Source organism: Ovis canadensis, chromosome 5 (assembly GCF_042477335.2).
Source record: "Ovis canadensis isolate MfBH-ARS-UI-01 breed Bighorn chromosome 5, ARS-UI_OviCan_v2, whole genome shotgun sequence".
NCBI lineage: Eukaryota > Metazoa > Chordata > Mammalia > Artiodactyla > Bovidae > Ovis > Ovis canadensis.
The window spans coordinates 19,671,651-19,695,240 of NC_091249.1; the positions used below are offsets into that span (position 1 = coordinate 19,671,651).

Below are 23,590 nucleotides of genomic sequence, written 5' to 3' on the forward strand. Positions count from 1 at the left end.
CTGTGCTCAGTTGGGCAGTTGTGTCTGACTCTTTGTGACCCCATGGACTGCAGCCCATCAGGCTCCTCCATCCACGAGATTTTCCAGGCAAGAATATTGGAGTAGGTAGCCACATTCTTCTCCAGGGCATCTTCCTGACCCAGGGATGGAACCCGCATCCCTTGTGTCTCCTGTATAGTAGGTGGATTCTTTACCACTGAGCCCCTGGGGAAGCCCCATTTATCCTCACTCTAGCCCATATGCAGATGAGGAAGCTGAAGCTTGGGAAGCCTGGCTTTCCTGGGGATAGGAGGTAGCCCTAGGGCATGAGCCTTGCTCCTGGAAGCTCAGCCCCACTGTGTGGGGGGCTCTGCCTCAGGGTTTGCACCTATGTCTTTATCTCTAGCCTGGGCCCTGAGTAGGCTGAGTGTCTCTGGACTCAGTTTTTCCATCTGTGAAACGGGGCTCCTGGGGTAAGAGTCTCAGGATCATTGGGAGGGGGCCCGTTGATTGACCCCATCTCCAGTGGTCTCTTCCGCCTTCACACTTCTCTCTCTCTGTGTCTCTCATTTCTCTCTCTGTCTCTGCCCCTCCCCCCAGACATCACAGCTACTCCGCCCCTGGCCTGGCCTGGGCCCTGCTGCCAGTGAAGGCTGTTCTGTACAGGATCACAGGGTCTCCGTCCCCACTGTGCCAGGCCTGGAACACTGCCTCTTTGTTCCAGTGGCTCTGACTTCATGGCCTGCTGGGCGCCTGACCCTGGCTGGCCCAGCTGCCTCTCGGACCCGGCTCTCAGAAAAAGTGCTTCCTCCCACCCACCCTGGGCCTCAGTTTCCCCAGATGCTTTTCCCCAGGAGAGACCTTTATCCTGTTTTTTGTCCACCTGGGTTCTGAGAACAGCTTTTTTTTTTTAAGGTGAAAGTCACACAACATATAATGAACTGTGTTAATATATACAATTCAGTGGCACTGAGAACATTCACTGTATTGTACAATGATCACCTCTATTTCGTTCCAAAACATTTCCAGCATCCCCAAAGGCAACCCCATCCCCGTGAACGGTCACTCCTCATCCCCTCCCCCAGCCCCTGGCAATCATCCTACCTTCTGACTCTGGATTTACCTGTTCTGAACGTTTCATATACACAGACTCGTACAACATGTGGGCTGCTGGGTCTGACTTTTTCCACTCAGGATGCTGCTTGGGAGTGCTATCCACTTTTTGTAGCGTGAAACAGCTCTTTCCCGTGGACATTCTGGACCTTTGTTGACAGTGGGGAGAGAAGATCAGAAACTGAGCCAAACCCCCCGACCCCCGTCCCCAGCCTCCCTGTCTCTGGCCCAGAGACAGACATAGAGAAAAGGCTAAGTCGAATCTGAAGGAAACAAGGGAATTCTTCGGACACGGGGCCCAGGGTGCCCTGAGGTTTGAGTTTGGGAAATGATGAGGTGGACATTTGGTGGGGAGAGCAGTCCAGCCTACAGAATGCACTTCATAACAATTTTTCGGGAGAGTGGACTCTGACGTCCAAAGGCCTCAGGCCTCTCATTGAGCTCCTGGATCTCAGAAGTGGGCCAGAGAGGCCTGGCTGCTGCCGCCCAGTCGCTTCAGTCGTGTCCGACTCTGTGCAACTCCAGAGATGGCAGCCCACCAGGCTCCCCCGTCCCTGGCATTCTCCAGGCAAGAACACTGGAGTGGGCTGCCACTGCCTTCTCTCAGAGAAGGCTGGAGACCTGGCCAAGTACACAGAGGCCCAGGCCACTGACGGGGCTCTCACCTGGTGTCCGGCTCCCGTCTGGAGCCAGCAGAGAAGACCCCAGACCCTCAGGGGGTCGAGCTCAAGGTCTAGGGCTCAGGTGGGTTTGTAGCCTAGATGAGGCCGCCACCCCCAAGCTGACTTCCTGGGTTTCTCTTTCACTTTGACTTGCCCTGGGAGGGGCTGTGTTTCATAACTTTTTTTTTTTTTAATCTCTTTAGTCTTTCTTTATCAGCTTCAGCGTGTTCCTGGGTGAGGAAGGACCTGGTGCCTAGGGCCTCACCGGCAGCACAGAAGTTCATCTGGGGCTACTGCTCTCTTCAAGGACCGGATGGGACAATGGGGGTTCAGGCTGGTTGCCCTCCTTCTCCTCTTGTGCCACAGACAGGGCGGTGAGTCCCCTACCCTGACAATTCACCTCTTCTTGTTGGGGGTGGTGGGGTTGTGTGTACGTGGAGGGCTAGTGGCCTCGGTTCCAGGGTTTGTTCCGTGTCTTTGTGCCTCAGTCTTTCCCTCTGTCAAATGGGACATTAGTAATTAGGACTTCTAATGTCAGACTTGGGCGTTTCCTCTCCCGTCTGGATTTTGTCTTTTGTACTTTGTGCTTAGTCACTCAGTCGTGTCCCACTCTTTGTGACCCCGTGGACTGTAGCCCGCCAGGCTCTGCTGCCACTGGGGCTTCTCCAGGCAAGAATACTGGAGTGGGTTGCCATGCCCTCCTCCAGGGGATCTTCCTGACCCAGAAATCGAAGCAGGGTTTCCTGAACTGCAGGCAGATTCTTTACCAGCTGAGCTACCAGGGTGGAGTGGGCTAAATCTCTGAATCTTTCCCACTTGCCAGAGTTTGGTGAGGAGTAGCTAAGGAAGGGATAAAGAGCAAGTCTGTATATAATAGATATGTGTCTAGCGTATGTAACATACATACTCTCTCTCCATCTTGTGGAATCCAACGGGAAAGGACTCAGCCCTTTCTAAGAGCCAAGTTTGGACTCTCATCCCAACTCTGCTGTTCCATAAACTTGGATAACTTCCTTGTGCTTCAGTTGCCCTCTCTGTAAGCTGGAGATCAGCAAGGTTTTGGGACTTCTGGAGGTCAGGCAGGCCTAGAGACCAGCAAAAGGGAGGGGGCAGAGGACACCGCGTAGCTTTAGAAGAGCAGCCTGAGAAGCAGATGGGTGCATGGATGGACAGATGGCTGGGCAGATGAGTGGGTGGGTGAGTAAATGGACAGGTGAGTGGATGGATGGATGGATGGACAGGTGAGTGGGTGGGTGGATGGATGATGGACGTGCGGGTAGATGGAAAGACGGATAGATGACTGGATGGATAGATAAGTGGATGGGAGGATGGCCGGATGGGTAGAAAGCTGGATGGATGGGTGGGGTGTGCATAGATGGGAAAGTGGACAGGTGTGCGGATGATCCCTGGGTGAGTGCCTCTCCGTCAGCAGTGAAAGGCTGAGACTGCCATTACTTCTTCATTGCCTTTGCAGCTGAAGCCTGCGGTACCGTCGGATGCTGTTTTCAGAACCCACCATACCCAGATGCAGACTCAGGTCTGGGCCGTTCCCCATCGTGGGAGGGAGGGCTGCTGCTGGGCTTTGACTGACTCCTCCCTAGCAGCCCATCCCTTAGCTCCTTCCTGCTCAGCCAAAGACTGGGGTCTTGGGAGCCCTGACCTGACATCCTGACAGCCTGTCCTCATCAAACTCAGTGCAGTCTTCCACCTCTGTAAGCTTTGTCTGCCCCCTAGCAGAGTCACAGGAGTGTGTCTGTCCCGACTGGTCGGCATGGGGGTTAAGCAGCTGCTAAACATTTTGCCTCCCCCGAAGCAAGCATTGCTGGAACATTCATGCTTATAACAAATTCACTAATCTGCCCCTGGGTAGGCATTTCATCTATTCTTCTGTTCAAGAAATATTTACTGAACAGTTACTATGTGCAGACACGGTGCTGGATGTGAAGGAATCAGCTGCGAACCCAGCTGTCCTCCTGGGGCCACAGCCTAGTGCAGGGGGCGGACGACAGTCACACTAATGCGTATCCTGTGTATAGTGATATGCCATGAAATAAACAGGCAGAATGGGAGGTGGAGAGGGAAGGGACTGCTTCAAATAACCTAGTGTTTGAGGCGGTGACCCTGAAGGAGAAATTGGAATGTGACGATCTGGGGCAAGGGCATTTCAGGCAGAGGGCACAGCCCATGCGAAGGCCCCAAGGTAGGAGCGAGTCTGATATGTTTGAACACCAGGGAGGAGGCTGAAGTGGCTGGAGCAGGGAGTGCTGTGGAGATGGCAGGAGACAGGTGGGAAGGGCAGTGGAAGGTGCTGGAAGCCACAGCGCGTTAAAGCTGAGGTCCTACTGGGTTACATAAGTGTCACGAAGATACCTCCCTGAGTTGTGTCAGTTTGGGGACGCCCCCTCCCTGACACGGTAGCCTGTTCTCAAACCTCCAGGCTCAGCTTCAGGCCCCCAGGCCCTGAGCTGCTACCGGCTGTCCAGCAGCGCTGGTTATGAATGTTCCTGGGAGTATGAGGGCCCTGCAGCTGGAGTCAGCCACTTCCTCAGATGCTGGTGAGGACCCTACCCTTTGCTCCACCAATCCCCGCCTCTGCTCTCAGGATCTGTGCCCCTTCCTGGGCCTCAGCTGTGGCTCTGTGTTGTGGGCGCTCAGCAAGGTGGGTACCCAGTTTGGGCAGCAGTTAGGACCCCTCTGTCCTTCCTTCACCCTCGCCCTCTCACTGACTCATACTTCTATTCACTCATCCACCCATGCATTTCCTCCTTCCCTCCGTGACAGGCCTTGTTAGGAGATTCTGGGGTCCTCTAACACCCTTAGTCCCAGGCTGATCCCCGAGAAGCCCCCAGGCTGGGGAGGGGAGGTGAAAGGGGCAGGAAAGGACCGTGGGATGTGATGCACGTCATCCACTGCGGCCGCCGAGACTCAGCACCAACACTTTCCTTCCTGCAGCCTCCAGTCTGGCCGCTGCTGCTTCTTTGCCACAGGCTCAGCCACCAAGCTGCAGTTCTCCGACCAGGATGGCATATCCGTGCTCCACAATGTCACTCTCTGGGTGGAATCCCGGGCCGCCAACCGGACAGAGAAGTCCCCCAATGTTACCCTGAACCTCTACAGCTCGGGTCAGCACCCTGCTCTCCTCCCCACGACCCTCTCCTCACCCAGAGAAGCTTCTGGTCCCCAAGCCAAGACCTGAGCCGGGGTGCGGGGGATTCTGGGTCTCTGGCAAGGGGTTGGATAGTGCCAGCTGTTTTCCCATCCAACACTGCCCTATGACTTGGCAGAGTCTTTCATGGGCCCCTTACCGATCCCCTACTGCTGGACATTTAGGTAGCTTCTGGTTTCTCCTTGATACCGTAATGCTCCCAAGATCCTGTTGGGTCTTTAAAATCTGTTTTTGTTAACCAACAACACACCCTTGGTTTAGATGTATTGAGCAGCCACTGTGAGGGAGGGGTGAATGAGGCACCCTCCTTGGCCACAAAATTTAAGGAGGGGCAGTGGTGAAAAATCTCAGTAGTCAAGATAAACGGTATCATGATTCAATGTTCAAAAAAATCGATATTGATGCAAAAAAAAAAATGAAACCATGACAAACAAAATATCAAGATTTTAAATAAAGAGAGGCTCTGACCCTGTATTTGTACAACCCTGCCTCACTCTCCTCACCCGAATCCCAACCCTATCCCTGCTTCATGGAGCCCAGATTCAAGTAGGGTGATGGACAGGGCATGACCATTACACATGATGAGATACTGCTGGCAGATCAGGAAGGCCCCTGGTTCAGGCTGAGTCTTTGAAGGATGAAAAAGGTCCAGCAGGAATAAAAATAGGGAAGTGTGGACCAGGCAGCAAGTGCCAAGGGCGTGAGGTAGAATCAAACACCATATGACCAAAAGACAGGAAGGGTGACAGATGTCTCTCCTTAGGTCAGGCTCCCTGAAGTGAGTTTAAAAGGTTAGCAAGACTTCCCCAGTAGTCCTCCAGGAACACAGAACCAGTTGATTACCCTCTCATCAGCAATTTACAGAAGTATGTCTCACCAGAGCTTTGCCAGCAATGAGTATTAATATTTTAAAGATATTTTTACTAACAGGATCCTGTGTATAAATCTTGACCCTGACTCATAGAACCCCAGGCGTAGAGGTGTCTTGCTAGGGTGGGCCTTGGGGCTTTCTCTGGACCAGGAGGATCACGTGCAGGTTTTCTGGGATTTTCAGAACCAACAACTCACACACACTTGCTTCCCTTCCCCAAACCCCACCTCTGCTTCCAGTTAAATACGACCCTCCCCCAGGAAACATCAAGGTGTCCAAGTCAGCAGGGAAGCTGCGTATGGAGTGGGAGACCCCAGCCCGCCAGGATGGTGCCGAGGTACAGTTCCGGCACCGCACACCTGGCAGCCCGTGGAAGCTGGTGAGTTTATTCCCCAGATCAGCGGTTTGCACAGGGCACCCGGCCCCCTCACATTTCCCCCATCAGCTTTGCAGTCTCTGTATCTATCACCCCTTCCACCTGGCCTCCACTCTTGCCCCATAGTTAGCCTCTGACTTGAAGATCTGATTATGACTGCCCTTGCTCACACAAACCAGGGATTGAACCTGCATCCCCTGAGTTAGAAGGCGGGTTCCTAAGCACGGGGTCACCATGGAAATCCTTCATTTGCTTTTGCAAGGATGTCCTCTCACTGTTCCCAGATCCAATCCAGGGCTCTATGTGGCATTTAGCAAAATAATTGTTGAAGATTTCAAAAGAGCTAACTAATGCTTTCAACACCAAATGTAAAATCATGTATAAATATGATCTCATTTTAGGGTGACTGTGGACGTCAGGATGATGCTGGCTTTGGTGAGAATAATAATGAATAATGACAGCAGCAGCAAGTTAGCATTAATTAGGCACCCACTGTGTGCTACTGCTAAGTCGCTTCAGTTGTGTCTGACTCTTTGCAACCCTATGGACTGTATCCCACGAGGCTCCTGCATCCATGGGATTCTCCAGGCAAGAATACTGGGTGGATTGCCAAGCCCTCCGCCATGGGATCTTCCCAACTCAGGGATCAAAACTGCATCTCCTGCAATTCCTGCATTGCAGGCAGATTCTTTACTGCTGAGCCACTGGAGAAGCCCCCTCTGTGTCGTAGGCCCAGTGCTAAATTCTTTATAGACTTGTTTATGCCCCCTTGTAGTTCAATACTGGATGATTCCCATTTCACAGGGGAGGAAACATAGGCTTGGGCTTGAGAAGCCCAATAAGGCCAAGGTCACATCCCAAGGAATGGTATTGCTGAGACGCAAAGCCCAGACAGTGTAAGAAGTGGATGATCCTTGAGGCACCAGAGCACAGGACCTGGCCTATTCTGACTGTCCTTGTCCCCAGGGTCTGGCACGCAGTTACCTCTCAATAAATGCATGAACACAGTTGGCACTCAATAAGTGCATGGACACCATTGATGCTCAATAAGTGCACATGCAGTTGGTGCTTAATGTGTACATAGTGGCTAAGTGACCATCCCAAGCCCTGGGAACTCCTAGCTGTGGGACAGGCCCTTGGCCTGAAGATTGTTCTGCTTTTCCTCAGAGTCATGCCTCTGCCCCTTGGAGATGGACATGGCCCAGGAATTCCAGCTGCGGCGGCGTCTGGGGCCAGGGGTCCCCGGAGGTCCCTGGAGCAGCTGGAGCAGCCCTGTGTGCATCCCCCCTGGTGAGAAAACCCTGGGCCACAGGAAGGGAGACAAGCATCTGAAAGATGGTAGTGGGATCAGAAGTAAGGTGGTGAGTGTTAGCAATAAGGTGATGGGCGTTAGAAACAAGGTGGCAGGAGAAATTAGGGAAAACTGGTGCCAGGTGACAGGGCAGTGAACGAGTTTCACTTTATAAAATGCAGCCAACCCGTAATCTAAAAAGAAAACATTTCTCAGTCCTTCTCTCCTTCCGGTTAGTTTGGTGGGGTTTGTTCTCTGAAAGCTGAACAGGGAGCTGATGGGTGCGTGTAGCTGTGTTGTGAAGATGGATTTTCCCAAACAACACAGGAAGCTGGAGCCTGGGCAGTTCCAGAGTGGAGATGTAGCCCAAGGTGGGGGTGCAAGGGAGAGATGGGGTGACTGTCAATATTTGGCCCCCACCCTTTGAACTGGAGCTTCCTCCTGCCATCCCAAGAGTGTATCTCCTGGGAAACAGCTCCAGTCGTTGTTTCCAGATTTGTCTAAAAAATCTGTAGTATTTTGGAAAAGGACATGATATGAAATTGACCATTTGAACCATTTTTAGCCAATTGCATCAAGTATATTCACCCTCATGAGGTGGATCTCCATGTTTGCAGATTCTGAAAACTATGTAACTCATGGAATCCCGTGTTTCATGGGAGGGAGGGAAAAGGCCCCCATGTCTCCATCCAGGGTCTGCAGGAGGTTGTGAGCAAGGGCACCACCCCCAGTGTCACCATCTTGCTGTCTCATTGCAGAAACCCCTCCACAGGCTGAGGTGAGGTTCTCAGCAGAGCAGCTTTGCCCAGATGGGAGGAGGCAGGTGACCTTGCATGAGCAGGTAACAGGGTTGTCATTGGGCTGTGGGCTAGCCTGGGAAGAGGGAGAAGGAAACCAGAGGCTAGAGTGGAAATGTGTAAAGCTCAGGGAGATAAACCGTGAAGGTGACTGAGACCGGAAAGACTGTAGGTTGAAATCTGAAGGTAATCAGGAGCCATGGTAGGTGTGTGAGCTGAGGAATATGGCTGGACTCAGGTGTTTGCAGGCTCCCTGGGGTGGCCATTGGGAGAATAAATTGTGGGGGGCTCAGGTGGAAGCTGGGAGGCCAGGAAGTAGTTGACTGTAGTTGGTCTGGATGGGAGATAATTTCTTTGAAGTCCCCCAAACAACTCATTAAGTATGTAAGTCAAATGTACCTATTTTACAGAGAAGGAAACTGAGGTACAGAGGGAAAGTCTCCTGCCTGAGTCAAGGGCAAAAACATATGTTTCAACCCCTGATTTCACCATAACTGATTCAGCCAGATCCCCAGTGACCTGTCACAGTAAAGTTATAGGGAAGCTCCTTCTCTTCCTAGGTTTCCTATAAGTTGAATCCTTTTTCTTAGAAAAAATTTCCAGACTTGAGGTAATTGGATTCAAAGATGGAAACTTTTTTTTTCCTGGCTTTTACTGGGTTTTGGCAAATTATTTCCCCCTTCGCCCAGACCAACAATCAGTGAAAGAGACAGTTTCCCGACAGTCTTGCCAGCGTTGAGGTTTACTAGTTTGTAAATTTTTGCTCAAGTCATCACCTGGGCCTGTGGATGAGTCTGTGTTCATGGGTTGAATCCTGATGTCAACCCATGGGGACAAGGAGCATGTTCAGGTCCCCAGAAAACCATCTCTCACACTCATAACAGCTGCCCCAACTGGAGCTTCCAGAAGGCTGCCTTGGGCCTGACCCTGGCATGGAGGTGACCTACAAGATCCATCTCCACATGCTGTCCTGCCCATGTAAGACCAGGGCCAAGAAGACTCTGCGCCTGAAGAGAAAGCTCGTCCTCTCGAGTGCTGCCTACGATCTGACCATCGTTTCCCAGAATCGCTTTGGCCTCGGCCCCAATCAGACATGGCGCATTCCTGCCTGCATCCACTCAGGTGCCTTTGGCTGGGTGGCAGGAGGGCCCCTTGGAGCTGAGCACATACTCTGAACCTCAGCCAGACTAGGGGAGGCAAGCGAAGCACAAAAATTTAAGGGGGTGTCTAATTTAGGAGCGTATCAAAACTTAGTAATCAAAAATGCATAGTGTTTTTAAAAAGGCATAGTGTTATAATGTAATAGTTCAAAAAATAATCTCGTGGGCAAACTACAGCTCAGGTCAAATGTTTGCTTTTGTAAATAAAGTTTTATTGGGACCAGGGGCAGGATCAGAGTGTCAAATGAGGCAGGGTTGTACAAGAACAGGGTTGATCCTGTCTTCATTTAAAATCTAGGCAATTTGTTCACTTTATATACAGGCATACATATATTAAGGGCTTTCCAGGTGGTGCTAGTGGTAAAGAACCTGCTTGCCAATGCAGGTTCGATCCCTGGGTCGGGAAGATCCCCTGGAAGAGAGCATGGCAACCCACTGCAGTATTCTTGCCAGGAGAATCCCATGGACAGAGGGGCCTGGGAGGCTATGGTCCATAGGGTCACAGAGTTGGCCACAACTGAAGCGACTTAGCATGCACGCAGGCACATACATATATTAAATATATACATATATTTACATATAAATGAAAAAATAAATGGCGATGATGTGGATAAAAAGGAATCCTTGCACGCTATTGGTAGGAATGTAAGTTGGTGCAGCCACTAGGGAAAACAGTATGTAGATTCCTCAAAAAATTAAGACTAGAACTACCATGAAAAGTGAAAGTGTTAGTTGCTCAGTCGTGTCTTACTCTTTGCGACCCCATGGACGTGCCAGGCTCCTCTGTCCATGGAATTCTTCAGACAAAAATACTGGAGTGGGTAGTTATTCCCTTCTCCAGGGGATCTTCCCAACCCAGGGATCAAACCCAGGTCTCCTACATTGCAGGCAGATTCTTTACCATCTGAGCTATATGATCCAGCAATTGTGGGTATTTATCCAGAGAAAAGAAAAACATAATTGGAAACAATACATGCACCCCTATGTTCACTGCAGCGTTATTCACAATAGCCAAGATATGGGAACATCCTAAATGATCATCAAAGGGGCAAAACGACGCAGTGCATGTATGCAGTGGAAAACTGCTCAGCCGTGAAAACAGTGAAATGTTGGCATTTTGTGACGGCAGGCATGGGCCTGGAGCGTATTAGCCTTAGAGAAATAAGTCAGATGGAGAAAGACAGATACGCTACAATTCCTCTCAGATGTGGAATATAAAAACCAACCAACAAACCAAACTAACTGACCACCCAAATAAATAAATGGGCAAACCAAAACAAACACATGGGCAGAGAAAAGAGTAGTGGTTACCAGAGGGGAAGAGACGGGGGAGGGAGGGGTAAAGAGGACCAACTCTATGGTGACAGACGGAAACTAAATTTTCTGTGGTGAGCACACAGTAGGGTATTCAGAAGTTGAAATATAATGTAGTACTCACGAAACATATATTATAAACCAGCTGCTGCTGCTGCTGCTGCTAAGTCGCTTCAGTCGTGTCCGGCTCTGTGCGACCCCATAGACGGCAGCCCACCAGGCTCCCCCGTCCCCGGGATTCTCCAGGCAAGAACACTGGAGTGGGTTGCCATTTCCTTCTCCAATGCATGAAAGTGAAAAGTGAAAGGGAAGTCGCTCAGTCGTGTCCGACTCTTAGCGACCCCATGGACTGCAGCCCACCAGGCTCCACCATCCATGGGATTTTTCAGGCAAGAGTACTGGCGTGGGGTGCCATTGCCTTCTTCAGTATAAACCAGCATTACCCCCAATAAAAAATTAATCTAAAATTTTAAAAATCAAGATTTATGTGTATGTACATACGCATTTTATTGAGGAAAGGTTCACATGTCAAAATGAACCATATTAACAAGCACATTTTGGCGCACTAATCGTATTCACAGCATTTCACCTCATCTAGTTCCAGACATTTCATCACCCCCAAAAGGAGACCCTGTCCCCATTAGCAGTGCCTTCCCATGCCCTCCCCCAGCCTTTGATGATCACTGCTCTCCTTTCTCTGTGGATTTTCATGGGCTTTTTCATAGAAACGGATCACATGCTTTGTGATCTTTTGTGTCTGGTTTCTTTCACTCAGCCTGATGTCTCCAAGATTCAACCACATTGTATCGCGTGTCCTGCTTCATTCTTTTTTATGGCTGAGAAATACTGCGCTGTGTGGACAGGCCACATTTCCTTTATCTGTTTTTCCACTGATGAACATTTAAGCTGTTTCCATTGTTTGGCAACCCTGAATAGTACTCAGTACATATTTTTCCATTCATTTCTGTCTTTAAAAAATATTACATTAAAAGAGCATTGATACTGATAACCGAATTCTTTGACACCTCCTTAAATTTCATGCCTGAGATAAGTGCCCTGATTGTTTCACCTTACTCATGATTCTGCTGAGCACCCAGTAGGGTGGTTATGATGATGCCCATTTCAGAGATGGGATGACTGAGGCTCAGACAGATGCAGCCACTTGCCAGGGTGGCACATCAGAGAGTCTGTCAGTTCCTCGTCTGGTTTGGGCCATGGCCTTGCTATGTGACCTTGAGCTGGTGGCTCTCTGTCTTTGAGCCTCAGTTTTCATATCATTGATATAATTTGATATGATGCGGCATGATATTGATATGATTTATATCATTGATCATGGTGACTGTAAAACAGCCCTGGCCTGAGGCATACAGTCAGAACTCAATCAATGATAGCTGCTCTCTCTAGAACTGGAAGCAGTACCCAACTCTCAGCCTGGTGCTGATACCCTTGTTGTAGGGAGTGGCAGAGATGAGCCCCAGAGGGCTGAGTGGGTGTGTCCTCTGAGCGCTGGTCCGACGAGGAGGCCCTCCACCACCAAGCCACCCACTGCTGCAGCGCGAGGCGGGTGGTGGGCGGCCAGGCATCTGCTGGAGCATCTGCTAACCAGCCTGGCAGGGTAGAAGTGGCAGCACTGGGAGCTCTGATGGTAGGCATCCTGGCAGAGAAACGTGGTCAGGCTGGGGGAGGACTCGGTTCATTCAAACGGCTGCTGCTGTCCCCTTGGTGCTCAGCCCTCAACTCGGCAGCCCCCAGCGTGGGGAGACAGAGTCAGATCCAAACACTCCCGGCCCCCTGGGGGTTAGAGTTTGTCAGGAGAGTGGGATGGGCTCTCAGAGCCTTGGGTGGGTGGTTGGGGGCGGGGCATAAGATCGCGGGTCTGATGTGCCGCCCTTGTTTTCTTCCAGAACCAGGGCTTCTGAATATCAGTGCCGGAGCCAACGGGACCACCATACATTGGCCAGCCCGGGCCCAGGGAATGAGGTACTGCATTGAGTGGCAGCTCCAGGGCCAGGAGGAGAACCTTGCCGCCTGCATCCTGACGGCACCCCAGGACGCAGACGCTGCTGGAATGGGTACGGTAGTATTGGTTACCCTGCATCCTCCATTAGAGCTCCCAGTCAACTCAAACTTACAGGCATCCTCCATGTGGGGTATCTGAGGCCCAGAGAGGTCTTGCTACTTGCTCAAGGTCACACAGAAGTGGGGACAGGCCAAGACCTGTCAGACCCTCCTACTCACGCAAGTCTGGAGTTTCCTGCTGCCAGTTTCCTGGTTTGCCAGGGCTCAGCCCTGGGCAGGTTGCACCCTGGCAGGAAATGAGTCTCACGTCCCAGGGTGTTTGTTAAACACTCACTGGTGCCAGGAAAGGTGGCAACTAGCAAGATGCTAGTGGCAAATTAATGAGGCCTCTGGAGGGAAAGAGGGGGTGGTGAATGGCCTAGGCAGCCTCTTGCTCTCTGCCCTGTTCTTGCCGGGTCCCCCCAAATCCTCAGTCTTAGCCTGGCCCTCCAAGAGCTTCCAGCCAGAGGAGACAGGCTGGACACAGACACCCCTGGCACCATGGAGTAAGAGTTGTGCTGGAGAAGATGGGGATGCTTTGGGAGAGGGCAAAACGAAGGAATCCTGGAGGAAGGCACATTGGTGCAAGGGTTTTGAGGCATGAGTAGGAGTGCTCTGAAAGTTCCTGGTAGATGGCACAGGTGCAAAGGTGGGGACACAATCTATTTACTGGCCTGACCCTTGCTAATCCTTCCAGCAACTCACAGCTGGAGCCAAGAATCTGGAGCACTGGCACAGAAGGCATGTTACCACATCGCCATCTTTGCCTCTGCACACCCGGAGAAGCTAACCTCGTGGTCTACAGTCTTGTCCACCTACCATTTTGGAGGCAATGGTGAGTGGCCCAGTCCTGCAGGGTGGCCTCCGCTGGGGACTCAGCAGCGGTCCTTGGGTATAAGGAATGGGCGATACCATTTAGAGGCACCTACTCCTATCAGGTGCTGGCCAAGAGCCAGACACTTGGAAGTCAGCTCAGTCAGGACATCCTGGTGGTTCAGTGCTTAAGATTCTGCTTCTACTCCAGGGGGTGTGGGTTCAATCCCTGCTCAGGGAACTCAGATCCCACATGCCTCATGGAGAGGCAAAAAAAAAAACCCAAAAAAGTCAACTCAGCCGACTTCTAAGACACCCAAAGAGGCACTGCTCCATTTTATAAGTAAGAAAACTGAGGCTCAGAGAGGGGAAGTGATGGTACCAGAGTAGTGCGGCGAGGACTTGAACCCAGGCCCACTTGACTTGGTGGTCACGGCTCCCTGGGTCTCTGGACGGTACCAGCTGGGCAGGCAGAACGTGCTGAGCCAGCACCCTAGGAAGTGACCATGGCTGTGTTGTGATTGCAGCCTCAGCGGCCGGAAGCCCACAGCACGTGTCGGTGAGGAAGCTCAGCCAGGATTCGGTGTCTGTGGACTGGACACCATCTCTGCTGAGCACCTGCCCTGGCGTCCTGAAGGAGTACGTTGTGTACTTCCAGGAGGAGGACAGCAACCAAGCGTCTGGTAGGTGAGGCCGCACGGGCCTGGCTGGGGGAGGAAGGGGTCTGGGCTGGGGTCTGCCTTGCTGTGTGACCCTGGGCACCTCACTGTCCCTCTCTGGGCCTTGGTTTCCTCACCCATAAAATGATAGAGTTGGACTCATCATTTGATTGGCCCTGATGGCAACTCCCACGGAGCAGGAATGACTGTCCCCATTCCACAGACGGGGAAACTGAGGCCTGCAGAGGGATTCAGCTGCCCAAAGGTTAAGCAAGTCTGGATTTGAACTCAGGTGCCCCTTCCTGCCCCATAAGAGGGAAAGAAATGAGGATGTACAGGGCAGGTCTCACCAAGGCTGGATCTTCCTGTCATTTACTGCACTGGGAGCCTCATTCTCCCACTGGTTAGCACAGTATTGCAGATACAGCCTCACCCATCCATCTCCTGCAGCAACAGGCCAGGCTAGCAAGACCGTGGCTTTACTTCCTGCCTTCTCTGCACATGCCCAGCACAGGGCAAGGCATGATGCCAAGGGGAGGGGAGGGGGGATGGGGAGATGGGGGATGGGGATGGGGATGGGGTGGGAGATGGGGGATGGGGATGGGGGATGGGAGATGGGGATGGGGGATGGGGGGCTGGGGGGCTGGGGGATGGGGGGCTGGGGGATGGGGATGGGGGATGGGGGATAGGGGTTCTCCAGATTCAGACATAGACACCCTGCCGCCAGTCTGGCCACCCTGTGATGTTTGGAGGGAGTGTGCGCACTCCTGCAGGCTCTGTCAGTCGCTCGGTTGTGTCCGACTCTTTGTACGTAGCCTGCCAGGCTCCTCTGTCAGTGGGATTCTCCAGGCAAGAGTACTGGAGTGGGTTGCCATTTCCTACTCCAGGGGATCTTCCCAACCCAGGGATGGAACACTCATCTCTTGCATCTCCAACAGGTAGATTTAGAGGGGATAAATGAAGCCTAATGGGAGTTGGCGATGCATTCCGGCACAGCCAGAAGCAGCCCCATTTGCTGAAAACTGATTTGCCAAAAGCCAAATTGCTAAAGATTCATGCACCAACTGCCCATTTGGCCAAATGTACCGACTTCCCTGAAATTTCTTTTGAAGAATAGTCCTCTTGGATATTTACAAAGAATACGGATTTAGGGTTCTAGGAATTTTTTTCTTCTGGACAACCACCACCAACTGTATTCTCATTTTAAAGATTTTTATAAGGTGCTTTTTTTTTTTTTTAAGTCAGCCCATTCCACAAACACTTGTTGAGGTTCTACTGTGTGCTGAGGTGCTGGGGACACTGGGCGGGGAACAACTTAGACAAAGGTAACCCTGACCCTGACCTGAAAGATGGGAAAGAGGTGAGGGAGGAAACCATGTAGTCATCCGGGGAAAGGGTAAACGTGGCCAGGGTGTCAGTGCAAAGGCCCTGAGGTTGACGATGGGGCCTGTTGCCTTTAGGGAGCTCTGAGGAGAAGGCACTGTGGCTGGCAGAGATGGGCTAGGAGTGGGGGAAGGGCATATTGGTCAGAATTTGAGAAAAACAGCATCATTTGCTGAAGATTTTGATGAAGAATAGTTTTCCAAATAAACTTGAGGTGAATGGGTGCATTTAGGGAAGAGTTTTCCACAAAATTTCTGTGAGTGCCCACCCCCATCCTCACCTCCCAGGGCGGAGCCCAGAATAAAGGGAGTCTGGGGACTCACGGCTGCCTCCCATTCACAGAGCTGCATGTGAAGCCCACAGAGACCCAGGTCACCCTCCAAGGCCTGCGGGCTGGCACAGCTTACAAGGTGCAGGTTCGCGCAGACACAGCCAAGTGGAGGGGTGCCTGGAGCCAGCCCCTGCATTTCACCATCGGTGAGTGACGGGGTGAGTGACAGTCGCTCAGTCGTGTCCAGCTCTTTGCAGCCCCATGGACTGTAGCCTGCCGGGCTCCTCCGTCCATAGGATTCTCCAGGCAAGAGTACTGGAGTGGGTTGCCATTTCCTTCTCCAGGGGATCTTCCCCACCCAGGGATAGGACATGGGTCTCCTGCACTGCAGGCAGATGCTTTACCATCTGAGCCCCCAGGGAAGCCAGATTGGAGGAGGGTGGGAGGTGCACCCTGTATTCACCCAGCATGCACTGCCCCACATCCCACATCAACAAGCATTTCTGCCCTGACCCTCCAAATTTCCATTGCTCCCCATGAATCTCCCTCAAGAGCAAGTCACAGGCTGACCTGCTCCCGCCTCCTTCACCAGCTTCCTCTGCTGTATCTTCTTCCCATAAATCTTTTCTCACACTCCCATGTTCTTGCCCTTGCAGGCCTCTGCCTAGAATGTTTGGCCTCCTTGTCAAACTCCTATTCATCCTTCATAACTCAGCTCAAATGCTGTCTCCTTCAGGAAGCCTTCCAGACTTCCTCCTGGGGCATCCCCCTCCCCTCCAGCTGTGATTGCCCCGCCTACCTGGCCTGACACCTTGGGAGCAGCTGGGGGTGTCTTTCTGGGCTCTGCCTCCCCCAACCTTGGAGCTACTGGGGAGAGGGAGAGAGCAGGGGTGGGTATTTATTGAGGGAATGAATGAATATGAATGAACATCTCTCATCGCAAGCATAAGGAAGTCGGTGGGCTCTGTTGTCTTGGGGCATGTGGAAGTGGGAGATTTGGGGACCGAATGACCCCTGTTCTTGCCATAGTCCCTACCTGTTGTCCTCACAGTGGAATCTGGTTATAAAAGAAGCAGTGAGTCAGACTAGGTGTGTGGTGGGCAGGTCTGGGTCCAGGGGGGCCACCGCACGAGCCCCACCTGTGGGTGGTTGGCGCTACGGTGTCCTGAGCACTTAGTGTGTGCAGGGTTTTATCCCACAGTCACAGGGCAGGGCGGGCCCCACTTCCCAGGGGAGGAAACTGAGGCTCGGAGCGGCTCGCATTGCGCCAGGGTCAGCAGTGAGTGGATGGAGGGCCCGCCCCTGCCAGTGCCCCCCTCAACGAGAGGCAGAAGGTGTGTCTGCCTCAGCCCAAGCTCTTCTGCTCCTAGAAGTCCAGGTTTCTGAGTTGTCCGACTTGTCCATCTTCCTCGCATCTTTGGGGAGTTTCGTGAGCATCCTTCTCCTGGGAATCTTTGGGTACCTCAGCTTGAACAGGTAACTTGCACCCCCTCCCCTGAGATGATCTGTAATAGTGATAGTATGAATAATAATAATTGTTAACCCCAAAGAGGTTTTTATGTCCACTTTCAAAATGAGGAAACTGAGGCCCAGACAGTCAGGCCCAGGGCATCCAACAGTGCTGGAATTTCAACCTGGGTCTGTCCGTTTCCCTCCGCTCTGACCCCTCAGCCACATCTTCTCTCCCCTTATTGTAACCTAATGGAGATGACAAAAATAAATCAGAACAATTTAAAAGTAAGAACAAACAGAAGCACTGACCAGTTCCCCTCTCTCCCCAGGGCTGTAAGGCACCTGTGCCCACCCCTGCCCACACCTGGTGCCAGCACTGCCATCAAGTTCTCTGGCAGCCAGGGGAAGCAGGTAAGGGCCCCTCTTTCTAATTCCAAGTCTTGTTTATTGGGTCCGTATCTGGATTAGCACTCTGAAGAGTCATGGCCATGCATTAACTCATTTTATTCTTTCCAAACCACTGGTGCAAGGACTCAAAAAAAAAAAAAAAAAGAAAACCTACCCTATTTTATAGACAAGCAAATAGAAGCCCAAAGTGACCCTCATGTGGATCATTTCCTAGTAGTAGAAACAGAACTCAAGTGACTTCACAACATAACCTGATGGAAAAAAAACTTCTAAGGTTGTGGGCTTCAGGTATGGCTGGATCCAGGAACTGGGACTCCATCTCTCTGGGGTGCTAGCTTCCCTGCAGGCTTCTTTTCCAGGCAGGCTCAGCCTTCTTCTTGCGGACACAGGGTATCCCTTTTTCCCATTAACTGCAGCAAAATTCTGGGCCATCACTGATTGGCCCAGCTTGGGTCGCATGCCCATCCATGAGCCTATCACTGGAACTAGGGGGCTGGAATGCTCTGATTGACTGGGCCAGGATCACACGCTGTCGGCAAGAACCAGCCTGGGGCTACTGCCCTGCCCAACCACATCACTCATCAGAGGAAGAGAGACAGTTTTCCAAAGAGAAATGGGGAGCCCTTCCTATTGATCCTTGAATTGGCCTCAGGATTTTAGAGAATTTAGCCAGAAAGGACCTGGTCCAGTCCATCCTTGTGTGGATGAGCAGTAAGGCCCCGCCCACAGCCTTGACCCCGCCCTCCCCTCCAGGTTTGGCAGTGGACCAGCCCAGCAGACTTCCCAGAGGAGGTGTCTCCACACGAGGCCCTGATGGTGAATATATCCTGGGAAAAAGGCGAGGGAGCTGACATGGGCACACTTGGGACTCTCAAGGAGAAGATGGAGCTGCCTCTGCGTGCCCCTAAGCCAGCCCCGGACACAGAGCTGCCCTTGAAGGACAGGAAGCAGATGCAAGGATGCCCTGAGGCTGGGGCTCTGAGGCCTGGCTGGCAGGACGGTCTGGTGGAGGACAGCCTTGCCCAGGTGGCTAGACCCCCACTGCTGCTCCTGGGGGGCCTGAGGCAGGCCCCCAGGTTCGGTTCCCAGGGAGAAGCAGGAACAGCTGCCTCCTCTTACAGAGAAGACTGACAACTGCCTCCAGGACGGCTGGCTGTTGTTCACTGCACACTCGGCCCGTTTTTTCCAGACACTCACGTGATGCCCTTGAGCGATATGGCTGTCCTGTTGACCTATTTCAGTGAGCCTCAGTGAGGTTCAGAGAGGGCTAGTGGCTGGCCTGGGGCCACACGACACACACAAGACTCTAATCCAGGCCGAGTGGCTCAGACTCCATCCTCACTCCCCAGGCTTTGGAGCCGCTGCCCTCCCTAGACGCCGACTCTGCCCAGCACCACCTGCCACAATCCTATGGTGGGAACCTTGCAAACCACCTTGAAACGGAAGTTTCTGCCCAGGGCCAGGACCTGGCATCCATGGAGCAGGGTGCTGTGATTGGCCTGTTGAGTGGGTGTGGGATAGACTGAAGGGACCCCAAAGAGGCTCAGGCTGATCCCAGATCCTGGGCTGGGCATCTTGTCTGAATAGGAATATGGGTGCTAAATTCTCTGTTGCACTGCAGGGTCTCCAGGCTTGGATGACTCAGATGTGGGGGAAAGAAGGCTAAACATTCTGAGGGAGGTGATGGCCCCTCCCTGACCACAGATGTCTCGCCTGTAAAGTGGGGGTGAAAATATAAAATAAAAAAATAATAAAATGAGGAGGTCGCTGCTGCTGTCACTATATCTCATTACAAAACTGCTGAGCAGTTCCAGAGGTACTTGGAAAAGTTGGGGGTCCTGGACATATACGAAGAACCAGAGAAACCTAATAGGGCTTTGGATTTTTTTTTTTTTTTAAGCATCACTCGGGAGCTGCTACCCCAGAAAATCCAGAAATAGAGCTGCTTTGCATAGAACTGGAAAAATTGAAAGGGAAATATGAAGTTATTGTAGGAGAAAATGAAAAACTGAAAACTAAGGAGAAAATTCAGTAAACTTAGGGTGGAGAGGAAGAAACTACCTTGCTCTAAGCCACAACATCTTTAGGAAGATATAGATTATTGCATTAGCAAAGAGTGCAATGCAGTCATGAATGGGAATTAAGTTTTAGTTTTCCAGTCATTTTAAAGGTTTAGATAAAAAGAGCTTTCACTAGGTTTGATTGTATTAAATATTAAAAATCATTGAGTGGTTTTAAAACGACAGAATTAAAAAATAAAACAAAAGGATGGGATTTTAAACTTACTGAATCAGTAATTAAATTTAATAGTTAACTGCTTTTGTTACTATTCAGTTTTATTACCCCATTTAGAATAAAATTCACCTAAACTCCAAAAATTAAAAAATAAATAAAACAAGAGTGATGATCATGTTGACCTCACAAGCTGCTGGGGCGGGGGGTGTCTAAGGCTTAATAAATAAATAACAGGAGGAGACTTGGTTGCCCCCAACCCCATCCTCTGTCCAGGGCTCCGGCGGAGACCTGGGATTCTTCTCTCATCCTGACATCGAACACCCGCTGCAGAATTTTTACTCCCCAGACACACCCTGAAACCACAGCTTCCGGTACTTTCCCGACCAGACCTTCCCTCATTCTTAAACCAGTTGGTGCTGATTCCCTCCATGGCCACCAGGTGGCAGCAGCAGCGCGTGTTCCCCCATGCCCAGTCCGCCCAGCCCCTTCCCACCTCCCAGAGAGTTTGCAAAACACACTCTTCCGGTTTTAAACCCGGACAGGATAGAGATTAAAACTCAGAACCACTGAATTTTGTGGCAAAAGATGAGACCTCTGGGTGAAGAAGGTGTGGCAGCCGGTAGGGTCGAGCCCTTCTTCTTTGGGGTCTTCTGTTTCTCCATCTGGAAGGGGAAATAGAAGACTTGGTCCAAGCACTCAACCTGTGCCCTCCGCTAGATAAACCCTCTCCTAAAGATCAGCCCTCCTCATTCCTGAGGGCTGGGCTGCAGCCTGAGGAGGAGGCCTGGACAGTGGCAGGACCAAGTGGACAGGATAGAGAGGATGCTGGGTCAGCAGCCTCATGAGAAAGACCAGAGTGACCCGACCCCCAGAGGCTCAGAGCTACCCACCTCAAGTCCAGAGTTCCCCTCTCCCTCACCCAACATACACATGTACACAGTGGAACCTTCAGGGAGCTAAATGCCCCCATGCTGGCCGTCCCAGTATGGGACCCATCAATAGCGCAGCACCCACTTAGGTAGCCCTTGGAGTTGGCAAACTCACCCCCTGGGTCCATGGAGTTAGGAGTTTGATATTTATGGAGCAGCACTGGAAATTCTTGCTGAGATGAATGGAGAAAATGAACACCCTGCTTGTGTTCAGGGAAGGTTGAACATGCCTGGAAGAGAAGCTTGTGGAAAGGACAGCAACACAGAGAGACGGCGTCCTAGTTCCTGGATCCAGCCATGCCTGAAACCCAAAATTCTGGTTTTCTTGTTGTTAAAGGCATTTTGAGCTCTGTTTCTGCTGCTAGAAAATGACCCACAAGAAGTTCCTCTCTGGACCTCTACTTGCCCATCTGTGTAACAGGAGAGGGCTCAGGGCACTGGCTTGAGGGCCCTACCTCCTTGGGTTGGGCAATCCTACTTAGCAGAGCCCCGGCCCAGAGTTAACTGAGCACTTGCTGTGTCCTCATCATTCTAGGGCTTGTCTGAGTGTTGATTCCTCAGCTGCTCCCAGCAGTTCCAGGAATCAAGACTGTGGTAGACCCTGTTTCACAGTTTCCTTCCTTCCTTGATTCAGGAAATCAGTTTTGAGCTCCTACTGTATACCAGTTCCTGTTCTGCACAGGTCAGAACTGGTCTAGTCATGAGGGGCTCCTGGTTGGGTAGGGAGGACAGAAGCTAATCTAATCATCACAAAGAGAGTTACAATAAACCTGGGCGAGTGACAAGTGAAAGTGCGAGGAACAGAAGTGAGGGAGGGCTTCCTGGAAGAGGTGGTGCTGGGGCCAAATGGTGAAGAGAGGCCAGAACAGCAGGAGCAAAGGCCCTGTGGCAGATGTGGTCGGTGGGGAATAGGTGGGGGTGGGGATAGAGGTCACAGCCTCCAGCAGCCTGAGGACCTAAGAGTTTTTATTCTTAAGTTTGTGGGGGGTTGGAGGGGAGGTTCTGGAGCAGGAGAAGTGGAGGGTCTCAAGAGACAAAGAGACTTATCCCCCCATGAGTCAAGATGCACGTTTCCATCAGGGAGACAGGCCACCTCAGTTTACCTCCCCAGGTAACCTGCTTCTGTCACTCCAGCAGCCTCTGGGTAGTTTGGTCATAAAGAGATGTTGTCTCTGCCTCTTCCCTTGAGCCAGGATGGGGCTGGGATATCAGGGATCTCTAGGGTGCAGGAGGTGACACAGACCAGCCCTGGCCTGGCCTGTTATGAGACCCTACCCTCACCCTGCAGATGCCAGGCCCTTGGCCTGAAATGAAATGCCCTTCCCCTAACTGTGCATCTTTGCCCATTCCTCTTTTATTTTTTTTAAGGCTGTATCCACATACCGCACTGTTCACCCTTTCATTGAGGGCTTTCTCTATTGCAGTGCGCAGGGCTGCTCTTCGTCGCGGTGCCCAGGCTTCTCATCGTGGTGGTTTCCCTCGTTGCAGAGCATGGGCTCTAGGCACACGGGCTTCCGTAGTTGCAGCTCATAGGATGCTGTTGCCCGCGGCATATGGAATCTTCCTGGACCAGGGATCGAACCCATGCCCTCTGCAGTGGAAGCACACAGCCCCAACCCCGGGACCCCAGGGGATTCCCTCACCCTTTTATTGACTGATTGCTTGATTTTTTTAGCTGCACTGGGTCTTTGTTGCTGTGCAAAGGCTTTCTCTAGTTGCGCCACGTGGGGCTACCCTCTGTTCCCCTACACAGGCTTCTCATTGCAGTGGCTTCTCTTGTTGCGGAGCGCAGGCTCCAGACGCACAGGCTACAGTAGCTGCGCCATGAGGACATTTGAGGCTTGAGGGCTCTAGAGGGTGGGCTCAGCGGTGGTGGCTCCCAGGCATGGCTGCTCTGAGGCATGCGGAATCTTCCTGGACCAGGGATCGAACCTGTGTCCCCTGCACTGGCACGAGGATTCCTATCCACTATACCACCAGGGAAGTCCTCTTATGCTTTTAAAGTGAAAAATCCAGTGGCATGCACAATGTTATGGAACCATTATTACTGTCTAGTTCCAGAGCATTCCCATCACCAGCAAAAGAAAACCCTAACCCCATGACTAGTCACCCTCATTCCCACTCCCCCAGGCCCAGGCCACCGTTAATCTGCCTTCTGTCTCTATGGATTTGCCTGGACATTTCATATAAATGGGATCATATAATATGTGGCCTTTGTGTCTGTTCTTTGGTAAAGAAACTCAGCTTGGTGTTTTTGAGCTTCATCCATGCTGTAGTGCATATCAGAACTTCATTTCTTTCTTTCTTTCTTTTTTTTTTTTTTTTTTGCCTGTACTGCAAGATTCGCGAGATCTTAGTTCCCAGACCTGGGATTGAATCCAGGCCAGCAGTGAGAGCTTGGAATCCTCACCAACTGCCAGAGAATTCCCCACTTCATTTCTTTTTATGGCTGAGTAATATTTCGTTGTATGGCTGGGCTGCATTTTCTATATCCCTTCATCTACTGATGGACACTTGGGTTATTTCCACCTTTTGGCAATTGTGACTAGAGGTGCTATGAACATGCATACAAGGGTTGGTGTGAAAACCTATTTTCAGTTCTCTTGGTAAATGCCTAGGAGCAGAATTATTTGATCACATTGTACTTCTATGT

At 51.5% G+C, this 23,590-nt stretch overlaps 1 protein-coding gene across 3 annotated transcripts; it reads left to right on the forward strand.

Annotated features, from left to right (window-relative positions):
- The first annotated feature begins 1,881 nt into the window (after positions 1-1,881).
- On the forward strand, positions 1,882-23,141 carry IL12RB1 (interleukin 12 receptor subunit beta 1). 3 transcript variants are annotated; one of them, XM_069589070.1, is made up of 16 exons: positions 1,882-2,128; positions 3,229-3,291; positions 4,192-4,309; positions 4,707-4,876; positions 6,031-6,170; positions 6,569-6,602; positions 7,335-7,457; positions 8,217-8,299; positions 9,140-9,377; positions 12,634-12,801; positions 13,485-13,622; positions 14,128-14,283; positions 15,985-16,119; positions 17,284-17,389; positions 17,695-17,776; positions 22,362-23,141. In XM_069589070.1, the coding sequence occupies exons 1-16, from the start codon at positions 2,068-2,070 to the stop codon at positions 22,437-22,439; spliced, it is 1,893 nt and encodes a 630-aa protein (XP_069445171.1). In that variant the 5' UTR covers positions 1,882-2,067; the 3' UTR covers positions 22,440-23,141. The 3 variants fall into 3 exon arrangements, with proteins under 3 accessions (XP_069445171.1, XP_069445169.1, XP_069445170.1); XM_069589068.1 differs by lacking the exon at positions 22,362-23,141 and adding an exon at positions 18,527-19,529; XM_069589069.1 differs by lacking the exon at positions 22,362-23,141 and adding an exon at positions 18,527-19,529 and having other exon boundaries at positions 1,956-2,128; positions 4,192-4,413.
- Positions 23,142-23,590: the final 449 nt, after the last annotated feature.